This window comes from Aricia agestis, chromosome 2 (genome assembly GCF_905147365.1).
Source record: "Aricia agestis chromosome 2, ilAriAges1.1, whole genome shotgun sequence".
Taxonomy (NCBI): domain Eukaryota; kingdom Metazoa; phylum Arthropoda; class Insecta; order Lepidoptera; family Lycaenidae; genus Aricia; species Aricia agestis.
Window position 1 is genome coordinate 12,788,465 of NC_056407.1, and position 14,787 is coordinate 12,803,251.

The 14,787-nt window shown below is 35.2% G+C and overlaps 1 protein-coding gene across 1 annotated transcript in view; it reads left to right on the forward strand.

Moving 5' to 3' along the window:
* Positions 1 to 2,746: 2,746 nt before the first annotated feature.
* The window catches only part of LOC121739841 (START domain-containing protein 10-like), a 52,845-nt gene continuing 40,804 nt past the window's right edge, over positions 2,747 to 14,787 (forward strand). Inside the window, exon 1 of the mRNA XM_042132428.1 lies at positions 2,747 to 2,921. Within this exon, the coding sequence (XP_041988362.1) occupies positions 2,757 to 2,921 (165 nt within the window). The 5' untranslated portion in view covers positions 2,747 to 2,756. The remainder of the gene's footprint in view (positions 2,922 to 14,787) is intronic.

Genomic DNA, 14,787 nt, shown 5'->3' on the forward strand with positions numbered 1-14,787 from the left:
CAATGAACATACCATCTGATAATGGCTAGTGAAAGCCGAACCAGATAAAATAGAGAAAAGATAAAAAACCTGTACTTATTTTTTTTAAGATTTTCGTATTCTAAGTTATAAAATGATATTAAAAATGCAGAAGTTTTATAACAGTTTTCAAAGAAAATCGTTTTGATTGAGTCAACTACGAAACTTACAACACACAAACGTGATTGTAAAGTAATTTTAATTCAGTTATCATGCTTTCTCTTTCATGAATGAAAACGTAAGGCGATGAATTAGTGGATATTTTATTACAAAAGGATACATTGATGAACATATTGTTCATCAACATATGAACATATTGTTTACAAAAGGATAATTTTTTTACATATAATAATTTGAACTACCTTTTAAACCTACTTCATCATCTGGCTAATATATCAAATCTTCATTTTCTAATTTCAATTCCTTTTGCCGGACAGAAAGCCTCTTTAATGCAAACTTAAATTTTCAAATTATCACTTGTCCCACTTCATCCACTTACGTCTTCAAATTTGGACGGAAAGAGATCCATACTAATATTATAAATGCGAAAGTGTGTCTGTCTGTCCGTCTCTCTGTCTGTTACCTCTTCACGCTCAAACCGCTGAACCGACTTTGCTGAAATTTGGTATGGAGATAATTTTCATCCCAGGAAAGGACATAGGATACTTTTTATCCCGGAAATATGTACGGTTTCTGCGCGATTAATATTATAAATGCGAAAGCGTGTCTGTCTGTCCGTCTGTCTGTCTGTCTGTTACCTCTTCACGCTCAAACCGCTGTACCGACTTTGCTGAAATTTGGCATGGAGATACTTTGAGTCCCGGGAAAGGACATAGGATACTTTTTATCCCGGAAAAATGTACGGTTCCCGCGCGATAAACGAGTTTTGGCGCAACGGAGTTGCGGGCGTCATCTAGTAACACGATATTCAATTAACAATAATTAATAAAGACGTCGGTGTAATTGGCACTGAAACAAATATACGCGGTCTCAGAAATCACATAGGCATGAAAGTTTCCAGCGCGGCGTAACAAATGGCGCGAGATGTTTTGTAACAATTACAAAACATTTCAAACATTTGTTACGTTATGTTTTGTGTAACATATTGTTTTGTTTTTCATTAACGTTACATATTTAGGGGTATCATATTTGTAATTAGAGTATTTTTGTGACTTGTCTTTGTTTATCATCGTACGCAGTTTGTATAGATAAAATTGATTTTTGTTCGATTCATTTCTTATGACACTACCAAATTACATTTCCTTATATTATTAAAATATTGCATTAAAGTAGATCGTACAATCGGGGTACTCGTTTCTAATTGTGAAATTCATTGCGATTTCCGATAATATTTAACGTCAATGTTAATTGTTTAGTGTAGATTAAAAGCTCAGCGTAGGTGCAGTTGAAAGCGTTCGCCCACACGTTAACAAGCCTAACAAATTGCTAGTAAAACCCGTTTTAAGACTGAAATAGGATACCTTAAAACCTTTAAGAAGTATATGCAGAGAAGTTCTTTTAAAGGTTTCATGAATTTACTTTTATTTCGTTCAAAGGAAATGTAGGCATTTTTACTTAAACCTGCAAAAGATAAATAGCGCAAGCGAAATATATTTTTAAAGTTTCTGTTAATTTTTCACCAGCTGGCTCGGTGGTTTAGCCGGCGGTTACTGTAGGAGCCAACGCCTGCCAAGATATATATTTTTTAGAGCTGTTTTCATTTATAATTTGAATTCGAACAATATAAAAAGTTAACTTATTATTTTGATGGAAATTTTCGTTTACAATAATTAAAAATATAAGACATTGCAAAAGCAATAATAGAATAGGGATTTTAATTACTTTAACATAAAACGAAATACGAGATTACGGTACGGTAATCTGTGATCCTTATTACTCTCGGATACGATTATAATTTCCATTTCACAGTACAGTTGATGAAATGAAACTTTATACCTTACGCGAAAATGATACTTATCATTATTATAGACATAAAAACGTCTGAGTTCTAAATTGGCAAATACATCTTAAACGACTACAGCAGTTATTATATGTTATTTGTTTGTTATTAAACGTTGCAAGATGCGACGTACATGTCTTTGTAAGGTCTGTGTGCGAAAATTTTCCTAATAAGGGTATAAAGTGAACTCGCCCCTCAAATCCAGAAAAAACCTGTGCTTGAAACTCCCTGTAATCACCAAATCCGCACCCGCTTCTCATCGCGGGGTCCTCAACTGAGGCTGCGTTTTCACCGCTTAGCGAGGTTAGGAAAATGAGTGATTCTATAAAATCTATATCCTATGTTCTTAAAAACACATTACTTTTGTAATTATTTTATTATTCATTAATAATTATTATATTATAATTATTTAATTATTAATTTTATAATTATAATAATCAAACACAGCTTAGCTCCGACAGAAACGCACCCTAAAGGTGCTGGTGGCAGACGACTTGTTGCAGTGACACGCTTACTATGAATTTGTATAACAACCTCATGTCGCTATAACTAGGAGGGAATTTCATACGACTCCATAGAATGTGTCACACTGCGACACGTCGTCGTCTGCGTCCGCTGCCAACCGGCACCGGAAGGATATGCCCCGATGCCCGCGACTGTACCGTAAATGCGGAGCTCACAGAAATGAGCGTGACGCGGTCGAATGGGCGGCGGTGCGCAGGCGCGGAGTTAGCCGGGTGAGGTACGGCAGTCACGTCGTCACGGTGATGACGCGCGGATGGGCGCCGTGGGCTGGAGCGAGGCGCGGGTTGCCGACGACTCCGACTTCCAGAACCTCAGGAGCCTCCTAGACTCGCGGGATGGCTGGAACCTGGAGTACGAGCGGGACGGCGTCAAGGTCTGGACGGAGGACGCGGCGCACGGCGCGCTCCGGACCGTCAAGGTACGGTGTTGACTGTTGACATGTTTTCGATTAATAACACTTTTAATTACGCCTTGAGCGACCTAATGCAATCGCCGCAGTACGTTTAAAAGTTTCGTGCGATCTCTAATTAAAATGTGCGATAAGTGCGAGCCCTTTGAACGTATCATGCGGCGTTTCTAACGGTAGTTTAAGCCTTTGCATTTTCCCGCGATTAATTACGGTAAGTAACGAGTTCCTTGGGGACGGATCACGTGTAAAAGTAGCGGGAAAACCCTCTAAAAGGGTAGGAATAAATGGTTAAGCGGTTCTCCATACTTTTGTTTTCCTATTGTGCTTGTATCACAATGGTCACAATGAGGCTTTGAGAACATAATACCACAAACAAATGTAAAATAACGACGGGGTCAAGTTAATTTTAATGATAATAAGGTTCGAAGAGTTACTCTCGTACGTTGCTCTGTTGTTCGTTATTTCAGTAGCTGGAAATACATTCTAACAATTAAAATATTCTGTACGTTTTTAATTAGTACAGCTTTAATAAGCAGTTCTATTGAAGCTATTTAAGCTGAAAATATTACTGGTGTATGAGCAGATACACAAAGTTTTGATCATCGCGTAAAATAATCACAACATTTATTATAAAAGCTTTGATTTTTCGAGGATTTAAACAATAATTTATCCCTTTAAAAACGTTATAATAACAAAATATACAATTCTGGTATTGTGATAGTATTATCGTCATTATTTTAGTCCAAATGTATAGATAGCGTTAGACACCCAAGGGAAACCACAAACCTTTCCGAATAGTCTTTCAATATCTAATAAAAAGGTTCGGCCTCCCTCTATATTTTATCCCGAGGGTAAGGTGGGATGTTCCCTATTATCTTTGCTCTGTAAAAGTTACTTTTGTATAGTTTTTTGTTAGAAAAAATATACATAATTATAATAATTAAAATAGTAACGATCGTTTAAGTATCGGATCGTCTGACACAATCCTGATAGATGACCATGATTTCAAAGTATAGCATTTAAAATCGACATCGATTATTGGCAATTATTGGCGAATATGCCCTTCTATTCTAATAGTCGCTTGTCGATGGACAAAAAATAGGTCTCCAGGCCGTATTAGATTAATGACTAAAGAGCGTTTACTTAAGCAATCTTTGCTTGTATTTCTTCTGACCGTTATTTATAATGTATTGCAAACGATTTTTGTTGAGTACTATTAGTAACATCGTTATGAATATTAAGACTACTAAGTACCTATTTCAAACAAGTTTCGCTTCGGTCCTACGCTAGGAGAAAACAGTCTCATAAGACCAGGCAGAATGTGGCTTTTCAAATATTTCAAAAGCCTTTCACAGGCATTCGTCATGAGGGTATAAATATGAAAAAAGTTCGAGGGTAGACTATATAGTAGAAAATATAGTGCTGTTTTGAAAAGGAACTAATCACTGCCATGTTTTCTTTTCTACCGACGAAAAAAAAATAAGCGTCCCGTACTCCGTAGGATAGACTGATAAAATATGACCTTCTGATTTTCTTTCCAAGAAATGTAAGAGTAGGAAATGGTTGACTGCGTAAACTTAAAGGCTAAATGTATACAAAAAATTGAACTCCACTGAATAATTGGAGTAATTTCATATTTTTTTATGAAAAAGTGGAAAATTTTATATAAGATTGTTCGAGCGATAAAGTCGTTTCTTGTTCCAATTATGTTTTATCGAACTGGGCAATTTGTTCAATTTCATGTTTTTATCTACGTGCGTTAATATAATTACTGTTAATGAGCTTTTTAGAGATTGTATGATTGTGTAAAAAAATTGTAGATAAACTTTGTTACTTATTTAAATTATAGCATTACTGGTTTTATTACATGTTTGTTTCCTTAATGCTAAGTACTCGCATACGGTTTTGCTCGATAATTTTAATCCAAGGAGCAATAACCACCGCGTGGACCGCAAAACTGACAGTTCGAAGGCTCGCTTCGAGCCGGCTCGATGGAATTAAATATGTTATGTCATTTCCTTCGATTCGGAGTAAAACTATCGAGCATAACCGTATGTGAGTACTTAGCTTAAGGGGTGAAATTTTAAAAATCGATTCTTACGTCATCAGGAGAACACCGAACACCGTAAAATATTTGAGTCTGATCGGTGCGTTGATGTTAGCAGTGAATTATTAAACTGTCTAATTTTTTCGATTAAAAATTAACAAAAAATAAGTGTTTCTAAGACATTGTAGTTTGGCAGAAAGTATAATTATTTAAGGTATAATAAAATTCAAAAGGATAAATGAGGTTAAGCCGAGCTAAGTGGAGCACGAAGGCAGTTTCCACTTTGCATTCTTAATACAATTAGGGTTCGTCCATTTTAAACGAAATTATTATTTTCATATTTCAAATTAAAAACAAAAAAGTTTTCAAATATTTTCCACTTTATTATTACACGAAAAATCTATTTCATGTGAGAATAAGGCCTTACCTATTATCTATATTTTATTCATATACCTTACTCGAATTCATTCGCTTATTTTTGGAAATTTTAATTCTAAGATGTATGTTAATCATCACATTTTAATACACACCAAATTCGTTGAGCTCGGTGTGAGAATTGAATGATTTAAATTTTAAAAGGCAGATGCCGCAGAAGCAGTTAAACTCGATTTGAATATTTACTGCATTCCAAAACGATGTCTTTAAGGAGATCGCATTTAAATTTCAGAATAGGGAATAAATCTGAGAGAGTTTAATCGAATTCTTGAAAACTTAATTGAAAATTACGCGATTTTCATATTATATAAAGGGCTAGTTCCCAAATCTATATGACTTGAATCTTGATTAACGTTCTAAAAGTGTAGGCATTATTTTGAATGAAGAAACTTTCGATATAATTTTTGACATTGACGTAGGAATTTCTACCAGCTAGAAAACTGCTAGGGTGCACATAAAACATGGGTTTATTATTTTATTGTGGTTAAGCCCAGCAGGAACGTTTTTTTTAAACGGGCAAAAGGCCCACCACACATTCCCACGACTGCAACTCCTGTGTCGCCAGGATCAACAGTGGTAACCAACCACGAAAACCCTTTGATATGATCTCAGGCAACTTCAGCAACGAAATTAATCAGAAGAAATGTAGGAGGAGTAGGAGATATCCAATTTCCCTCCCCAAGCAAAGCGGGAGACAGCCAAATTGTAATGACATTGATGTCCGAACAAAGGGGGAAGCAGGCATGTTACAAAAATTTGCTATGCTTATGAAGTGACTCACCTCGTGGTGTAATAGATACAGATACACAGCGCTCGTTACATTTTGAGCAAAACGCGATATACTAATTAATTTCAAATTAGTCGCTTGAAGGAAGAGATACAATTTAAAAACCGGCCAAGTGCGTGTAGCCGTGTACGGACCACGCGCAATATAGGGTTCCGTAGTACCGCTAGTTTTTTTAAATTTTTGTCATAATATCATCTCAGTAATTACTTTCAAAGGAATTTGAACGAAAAGTTCCTTTATAGTTTATACTTCGCCGAATACATTTTTTTAGTTGATCGACTATTACTCAATAACTTATGAAGTCTTCTTAGCCGTGATAGTTTTCATTTTAAATTCAGCATGTTTCCTACTCCCGTGAATTTTTTCACATTTCCAGAAGCAACCGTTTAGCTGGTAGGTAGGTACACTGGACAGCGTCAAGTTGTCAAATGTGTATTTTGTATACAAAACACATATTTGACAACTTGACGTTCTGCTTCGCAGTCGCCTGGTCGCGTAGGTTTGGCCTTAATGAAAGTGAGTATGGTTGGTAGTTAGCTACTTTAATGTGCGTTCTATTTCAACTCAGGCTGGTTACATTTACAACACAAACTACTTTCGGTTAGGATTGTAGTGAAAATTCCAACAAGCTGCAGGCGGATCAAAGGCATTCTTTCAAGGGGCTTCAAAACGCCTTTGATAATTCTAGCAGCAATCCGTCTACAATCTACATTTTACTGACACAATATTTTGCTCCGTTCGCGTTTTGAGATTTTGCTTGTCTACCAGAATCTGATGACAAGAAATGGAAACAAGAAATTGACGCTACCAATACTAGGGAAATTGGAGCAAAACGTTTGATACTTTTTTTTAACCCCCGACAAAAAAGAGGGGTATTATAAGTTTGACGTGTCTGTCTGTCGGTCTGTCTGTCGGTCTGTCTGTCTGTGGCATCGTAACATCCAAACGGGTGGACCGATTTTAATCTAGTTTTTTTTGTTTAAGAGCTGACTTATTCCTTATAGCGGCTGATTCTGTATGACATGCAAATGTGAAAAAATATCCAATGATTAAGGATATTTTTTGAAAATCTCCCATCCAAATTTGCCATGAGATTCTGGTAGACCTATAATATAATATTATCATAGAGTATATGAGTTTCGGTTTTGAAAGAAAGTTTGGTTTAAATAGATTGTAATAATTTAAAGTCACATTTTAACCCACATGATTTGTAGAAACATTAATTTAAGTCACTTCATGGTGATATTACACAGTTTTCTACTACAGTTTTCTACTCTAAAAGATACATAAAGAATGAGCTGTTTAATTATACCAGTAGCTTTTAGCATTAGCAAAACGAATGGTTTTGAAATATTATACCTCCTCGTATAATGGAGGTGGATGCTCAAGTTTTACTCGGTAATGTATTCAGTGCAAACAAAATATTGTACCGGAGTTTCACCGGTGAAATGTTTAAAACTCTAACGAGATAATGCACGGTAGAGGTTCGCACACATAATGCCGAGCCGCAGCAGGTGGAGCTCAGTGCGTCGACAGATTTTAAGTACAGTACACTGTCATAATCCGCTTGGTATAGCCCCATGTTGACAGAGCGCACTGCGCAGTGGGCAGGGCGGGCGGCATCGCAAGAACGCAAATCGATTCGCAATAATTCAAGCCACTGCACTCTTACATAGTGTGCGATATTACATATTATTATTAAGTTTTTTGCGCTCCGCTCCGACACGCTACGGCCCGGCATAGCACGCGCGTACCTTATGTCGACAGAGTGCAATTTCAAACTATTTGTTTACGAGTTTTTCAAAAATTTTAAACACAATTTAAAAGTTGAATATGCTGAGTACATTCGTATTATACAATTGCTTATGATAAACAAGTTTCAGAGTACTATCTTATACCTAAACCGCTCTACCGGTATAGAGATACTGTAAGTCCCGGGAAAGGAGTAAGGACATAGAATACTTTTCATATTAAAAATTTACGGTTCCCGCGCGAAAAACGAATTTTGGCGCAACGGAGTTGCGGACACCAACTAGTATTACATAGGTTAAATAACGGTAGTAAAATAGCGGTATATAGGCATGAAATAAGGCTAAAAAAATTAAAGCACGTTCGAATTACATATTAATTCTGTGAAGGGACTTGAAGACTGAAGTTTGAAGGAACTTGAAAATTGTAAATCCAACCATGTGCGCATTGATATTAATTGGAGAGCATTTTTAGCGAGCTGACTGACGTGTCACTACAGGAATGTTAATTGCGCTCTATGTGATATGTTCATTTCAAAATTTGTGATTGATCCGATGCGCAACGAAATTTATACGGCATTACGACATTATAGACATAAAATCGTGAAATAAACCAACAAGTTTTTGGTGATAATATTTTTCCTAGTGTCTTAAGTGGATAATATAAAGTCTACAGGTGTAGTACTACTTGTAAAGAGTTGAATTGTTAATACTCTATCTTAGATTCATTTTTAAGGATCATGGGGTTTTCACCAGATACAAATCGTTTGTTAAAGTGTTATATTTTTTTAATTATTGATTTTTTTTCTTTTCGAATTGAAACTCTGACTAACTTTTTGTAATATTATATTGCAAGCTTCGAATTATTAACTACTGCGTTACTGATTACTGATTAGTAATAATTATACTAATATTAGCTGACCCGGCTAACGTTGTTTTGCCATATTATAAATTATTTCTAGTATCAATATGAAACGTAGATAAAAACGTCCTATTCTCAGGCCTAACGAATGTAAATACAAAATTTCATTAAAATCGGTCGAGCCGTTTTGGAGGAGTTCGCGCACAAACACTGTGACACGAGAATTTTATATATTAGAAAAGCTTATGATTTTATTTCGACACACAAGAAAATTATTTGGTAGCTAAGTGCTAACAAATTTCCGAGCTGTATTGAAATAATTTAAGATTAAAGAACGGGCCCCAGAGGGATTTGGTTCAAGTAATTTGTTGCAGGAATATCGACTCTTATTGGGTCAAGAGTCAGAACAATCCGTTGGGGATGTTGCTTTATTTATTTTCATTTATATACAAGTACCAGCTGCTCTTGTTATATGAAATGAAGTGCACTCGTATAATAATATACTAGCTGTTTGACCGAGCTTTGCTCGGTATTCGATAAAACATGAATAAAATGACATTTTCTGAAAATGATTCCTATCTAGATCGATTTATCGCCCCCGAAACCCCCTATATACTAAATTTCATGAAAATCGTTGAAGCCGATTCCGAGATATATATACTTAATTACTTATATATATATATATATATATATATATATATATATATATATATATATATATACACACAAGAATTGCTCGTTTAAAGATATAAGATAATAAGATGTACTGGTACATCTTATTATCTTATATCTATCTCGTCAGAGTAAACGGAAAACTAACGAGTAAGCTATAGTATTTTTCGATCGAGTATACCGACTTCCGTAAATTTTTATTATGGAAAATTTTACAGCTACTTGCGGAACTAAAATCGCCATACTAAATATTTACAGTAGTCGGTATCGAGTATCTATAAATACTATAGCTTTAAACTCATGGTAGAGCTACTGAAGAGAGCTCGAAATTTATACGTTTGACTTACTACGAATAATAAAAGCTACTTTAAACGTTTTCAATACTAGACTCTTACTTATTAAAATAATAGTTTTACTGACAAAGGCTAATAAGTTTTTTAAAACTTAATATAATGATGACGATTTATCGAGCTACTATAAGTTTATAACAAAATAATGTTACTATTTTTATTCCAACATCGCAATATTTACAGAAGTATTTAGTTCTGGAACAGTAACTGCAGTAATAGAAGCTTGTTATTTTCTTGGCCACGAGTCCCGGGGAATTCTCGTTTGGGAGGAAATAGAAAATTTCAGTCCACTCCGACCGCAAACTGAAAGCCGTGGTTACTTTGCGGCGGGAGTCTGTTGTTAAAGTCGGCCTTATATTTTACAACCCTAGTTAATTTTGCAACGCGTGTAAAAGCATTATAAAATTAATGTGGCTCTGTATAATATGAGTTATGGTAACTGAAGACGTGACTTACCACAACTCATATTTTCGTTTTATGCGTAGATGGAGGCTTAAGGACCTTTGAAATAAAAAAAGTGTATTTTTATGTGAATAACAAAATTATGGAGAAGATATTAAGTTACAAGATTTGTTCAAATTATAAGGAAAAAAGTAGTGATTGCACATATTATGTTATAAAATATATCTATTATGTACCTATATAATATACCTATTATGATCCAAAACCTAAACTGATGCTATACGGCTATACCCAATTTGATAAAAATCCGTATGGTACTTCTTTGGGTGAAGAAGCAACAAACATTATTACAGCATATTGCATACAATTATTTCCTTTATCATAGTAGGTAACTTTACAACTCCAGTATATTCAGCAGTTCTCTTTATAATATACATGATAAAAGTTTTATTATAATACGAAATGTTGTTTAACAATATTGTTACTGTTTACAATGATTATGCTGTTAAAAATCGAGTAACGACGTAATGTGTATTACAGTATTATTATTATTATCATCGTTAAATATTTTATATTTACAATTTACACCGACATTTCCTCGTGATGAAATTGTGCCTTGTTAAGTTTACAGCGCCTGTAACCATGGGCGGACCCAGGTTCTGGGCCAGGGGGGGCAAATTACCCAGGTTCTGGTGCCAGGGGGGGCAAATCAGATTTTTCATAAGCTAGGTGTTTATAAAGAATAAAAAATTTATAATTTTTAGTTGTAAAAATATTGTATTGCAAACAAATGGCAAAAATTCGTTTTCTTAATTTTTATAGATAAGTACTAGATTATATACTTAGTAGGGACGTCAACATGATCCAGGGGGGGGGGGGGGGCAGCTGCCCCCCCCTCGGTACGCCCATGCCTGTAGCTAAAGTATAATGTCTGTGTTATTGTAGTCTACGTGTTCAGCTATCGAATGTTACTTTTATGTTCCTAGGATATTTGTATGAGATGTATTGGTCAAATTAGTATAGAAGAGCCCGTTAGAAAAAAATAAAATGGCTGCCATTTTAAACCTCTGTAGCTCAGTTGGTGGGCTTGGGTTGGTAGCTCAAGCCGAGGGTCACGGGTTTGAATCCCGTCGACGGAACAAGAAAGTTTTCCATATTATGTGTATCATATTAGTTTGGCGAAAAAGTTTCTTCGTATTTTATATATAAAATTTTAAAAGGTATTTTTATAAAGTTTATTTACAATTGACAGGATATAGGCACAGTATAGCAATATGACATATCAATATTGCTATACTGTGATATAGGTGCCACTTTGTTCGATAACTTTTTGCCATCTTGTTGGTAGGGACATGATCCCATTGCTATAAAAACATGTGGAAATCTGAAGGTGGAAGGTCGGGACTATACGGCGGATGCAATAACACCTCCCAGCGACACGCCCGTAATTTTTGCTGAGTGGCTAAAGATGTGTAAGGTTATCGTGGTGAAAAACCACACCCCTTCTGTTGATTAATTCCTGTCGCTTTCTCTCAACTTCTTGCTTTGATCTCATCAGTTGTTCGCAGTACAGTCCAGAATCGATGGTCCTGCCTGGCGGTAACACACACACACAGCATCACCTTGTTGCGAGTTAACCCGGGTTTCGCCACAGTCTGTGAAGCCTGACCGGCCTTTGACCACGATCTTTTTCGCACGTTCTAGTCGTACGTGATCCACTTTTCATCACCAGTTATCAGCTTCTTTAAAAATGGTTCGGTTTCATTACGTCGTAGTAAAGAATCACAAGTGAGTATACGGTTCATTAGGTTTCTTTCAGTGAGGTCATGAGGCACCCATATATCGAGCTTTTTTGTGTACCTAGCTTTTTTCAAATGCGCCAAAACCGCTTTGTGGTCAATCCCCAGTTTTTGAGCTACATCGTAACTTCTAATTTGCCGATCTTGCTCCACTTTTTCAAAAATAGCATCAGTTTTGTCAGTAACAGGGCGACCAGAGCGACGTGCATCTTTGATATCAAAATTTCCGGATTGAAAACGCTTAAGAGGATACACCAGGGGCGAGAAAAATTGAAAATAGGTATTTAAAATGTATTGCTGCCTCACCAATCTCAAGTCTCCCACCGCAGAGCACACGACAACACGACAAAAGTTCTAATAAAAGTACAGAAAATCTTCGATTCGTTGTCCGCTTATTCCTTCTCCAAAACTTAACCGATTTAAGTACTTTTTTCATTAAAAATTAAAGCAAGGCTTGAGCTGTGTTCCTATGTTTTATTTTTTTGTATATTCTAGCCAGTTTTGTTTTCTGGGTGTTTGAACACAGAGGAAAATCTGGCCATTTTTTGGATTTTTGACGTTCTTATCTTTTTTAATAATAAAATTATGAAAAAAAAGAAAACATAGGGACATTGTATTAGTGGCCGTAGATATTCAGGAAAAAATTATAACTCTACTAATTTAATTATTTATTAAATAAGATATGAACGTTCAAAAACCCAAAAAAATGGGCCAGATTTTCCCCTGTGTTTAAGCATCCAGAAAACAGAGTTGTCTAGATTATACAAAAAAATAAAACATAGGAACACAGCTCAAGCCTTTCTTTAATCTTTGATGAAAAAAGTACTTAAATCAGTTAAGTTTTGGAGAAGGAATCAGGGGACAACGAATCGTTGATTTTCTGGATTTTTTGCAGTTGTCTCTATCGCGTTCTGCGGTATAGGCTTGAGGTAAGGGAGACAGGTATAGATATTACACGTACTTTTTTTTTCATTTCTCTAGCCCCTGGTGTATCCTCTTAATGTTACGATGTATGGCATTACATCGTAACATAAATGGATTAGACACTGGTGCCAGACACATTGTATTTAACAGCAAAATTATATACAAAACAAAGAATAGGTTTTTTAATCCAGCATATTATTCGAGATATTATAGAAATAAATGTTCGAACATCTTATTCATGAATGACAAAAAGGTAACGCTGTTATCTCAGAAAATGAATAAAATATAACAAAGCTCAGAAAACGCATAATAAGTTCGAAGTCGGCACATCTTCAACTCGATAGCTATTCAATATAATTCTTTCGAGGGGCTACTTTAGCAAATTTCATTCGGCGAAGACTTGTTGATCAGACATTGCTTTTGGTTTTTTAGGGTTCCGTACCCAAAGGGTAAAAACGGGACCCTATTACTGAGACTTTGATGTCTGTCCGTCTGTCTCCAGGCTGTAACTCAAGAACCACTGTAGCTAGACTTCTGAAATTTTGACAGAATATGTATATCTATTGCCGCTATAACAACAAATACTAAAAACAAAATAAAATTAATACTTAAGGGGGGCTCTTATACAACAAACGTGATTTTTTTGGCCTTTTTTGCTCTATATCAATAATGACAACAGGTAGGTACTTGAATTTTTCTCAAAGTCCTTAATTATATGTATACGTTAATATTTAATAATAATATTAAAATAAAATAATAAAATAAGGGGGGGCTCCCATACAAAAAAAAACTATTTTTGGCCTAATTTTGCTCTATAATGGTAAGGAAGCCTACGTGCGCGAGTCCGACTCGCACTTGGCCGATTTTTTTAATGTTAAACTGAAGTAATAAACTGGAGAGTTTTCGTTAAAAGTAAAGTCTAAAATAATTGGGGGTCCCCTATACTTGGAACTACACTTATTCTATCAACTTGCATGTATTAAACCGGCCAAGTGCTTGTCGGGCTACGCGCTGGGTTCCGTACTATCACGGCTAAGAAGACTTCATAAATTATTGAGAAATAGTCGATCAACTAAAAAATTGTATTCGGCGAAGTATAAAGGAACTTTTGCTTCAAATTCTTTTGAAAATAACTAAGATGATGTTGTTAGTAGTGTAAAACACGTTATAAATGTACAGTGTATATGTGGACATCATCAGGACACCACATTCACGAAACAAAGATGGCACCTTTTGACCTAAACAAAAACGTGGCGATTTTCTATAAAATTTCTCATAAATACACTTTACATAATACAATACAAGGCTTTATTTTAATTTATAAAAAGATAAAAGTTGAACTTATAATTTTAATTTTAATTAATAAAAAAGCAATAATATTTTCTATCATGAAAACATTTAGATATGGACTACAGCATACAAACACAAAGACTGACCTAATTTCCTACAGTTTCTGTTCAACCTTAATTATATCCAGGTTTTATATTATTCACGTACGGGGTCCATTTGATCAAATAATAACGGGTTAAATAGACTAATCGTCGGACTGGTCAAACGGACCGTATTAACAAAGCTCCTGGGGGTTGAGAAATGATTGCCTCGTCATAAACGTCGAATCAATTGAAGACAGGAGCGGATAAACTGGGTAATTAACATTTTATAAATTATAACATAATATCTATATATTAATACGCAAGCGAATAACTTTGTATCCCTTTTGACGAAAAATGCGGAAACGTAGGTGAATGAAATTTTGCATAGTTATAATTTATATGGTGAAGGAGTGCATCGAGCTAATATTATTTTGAAATTATGCTTTTATCATACTTTTTTTAACAAATAAAACATT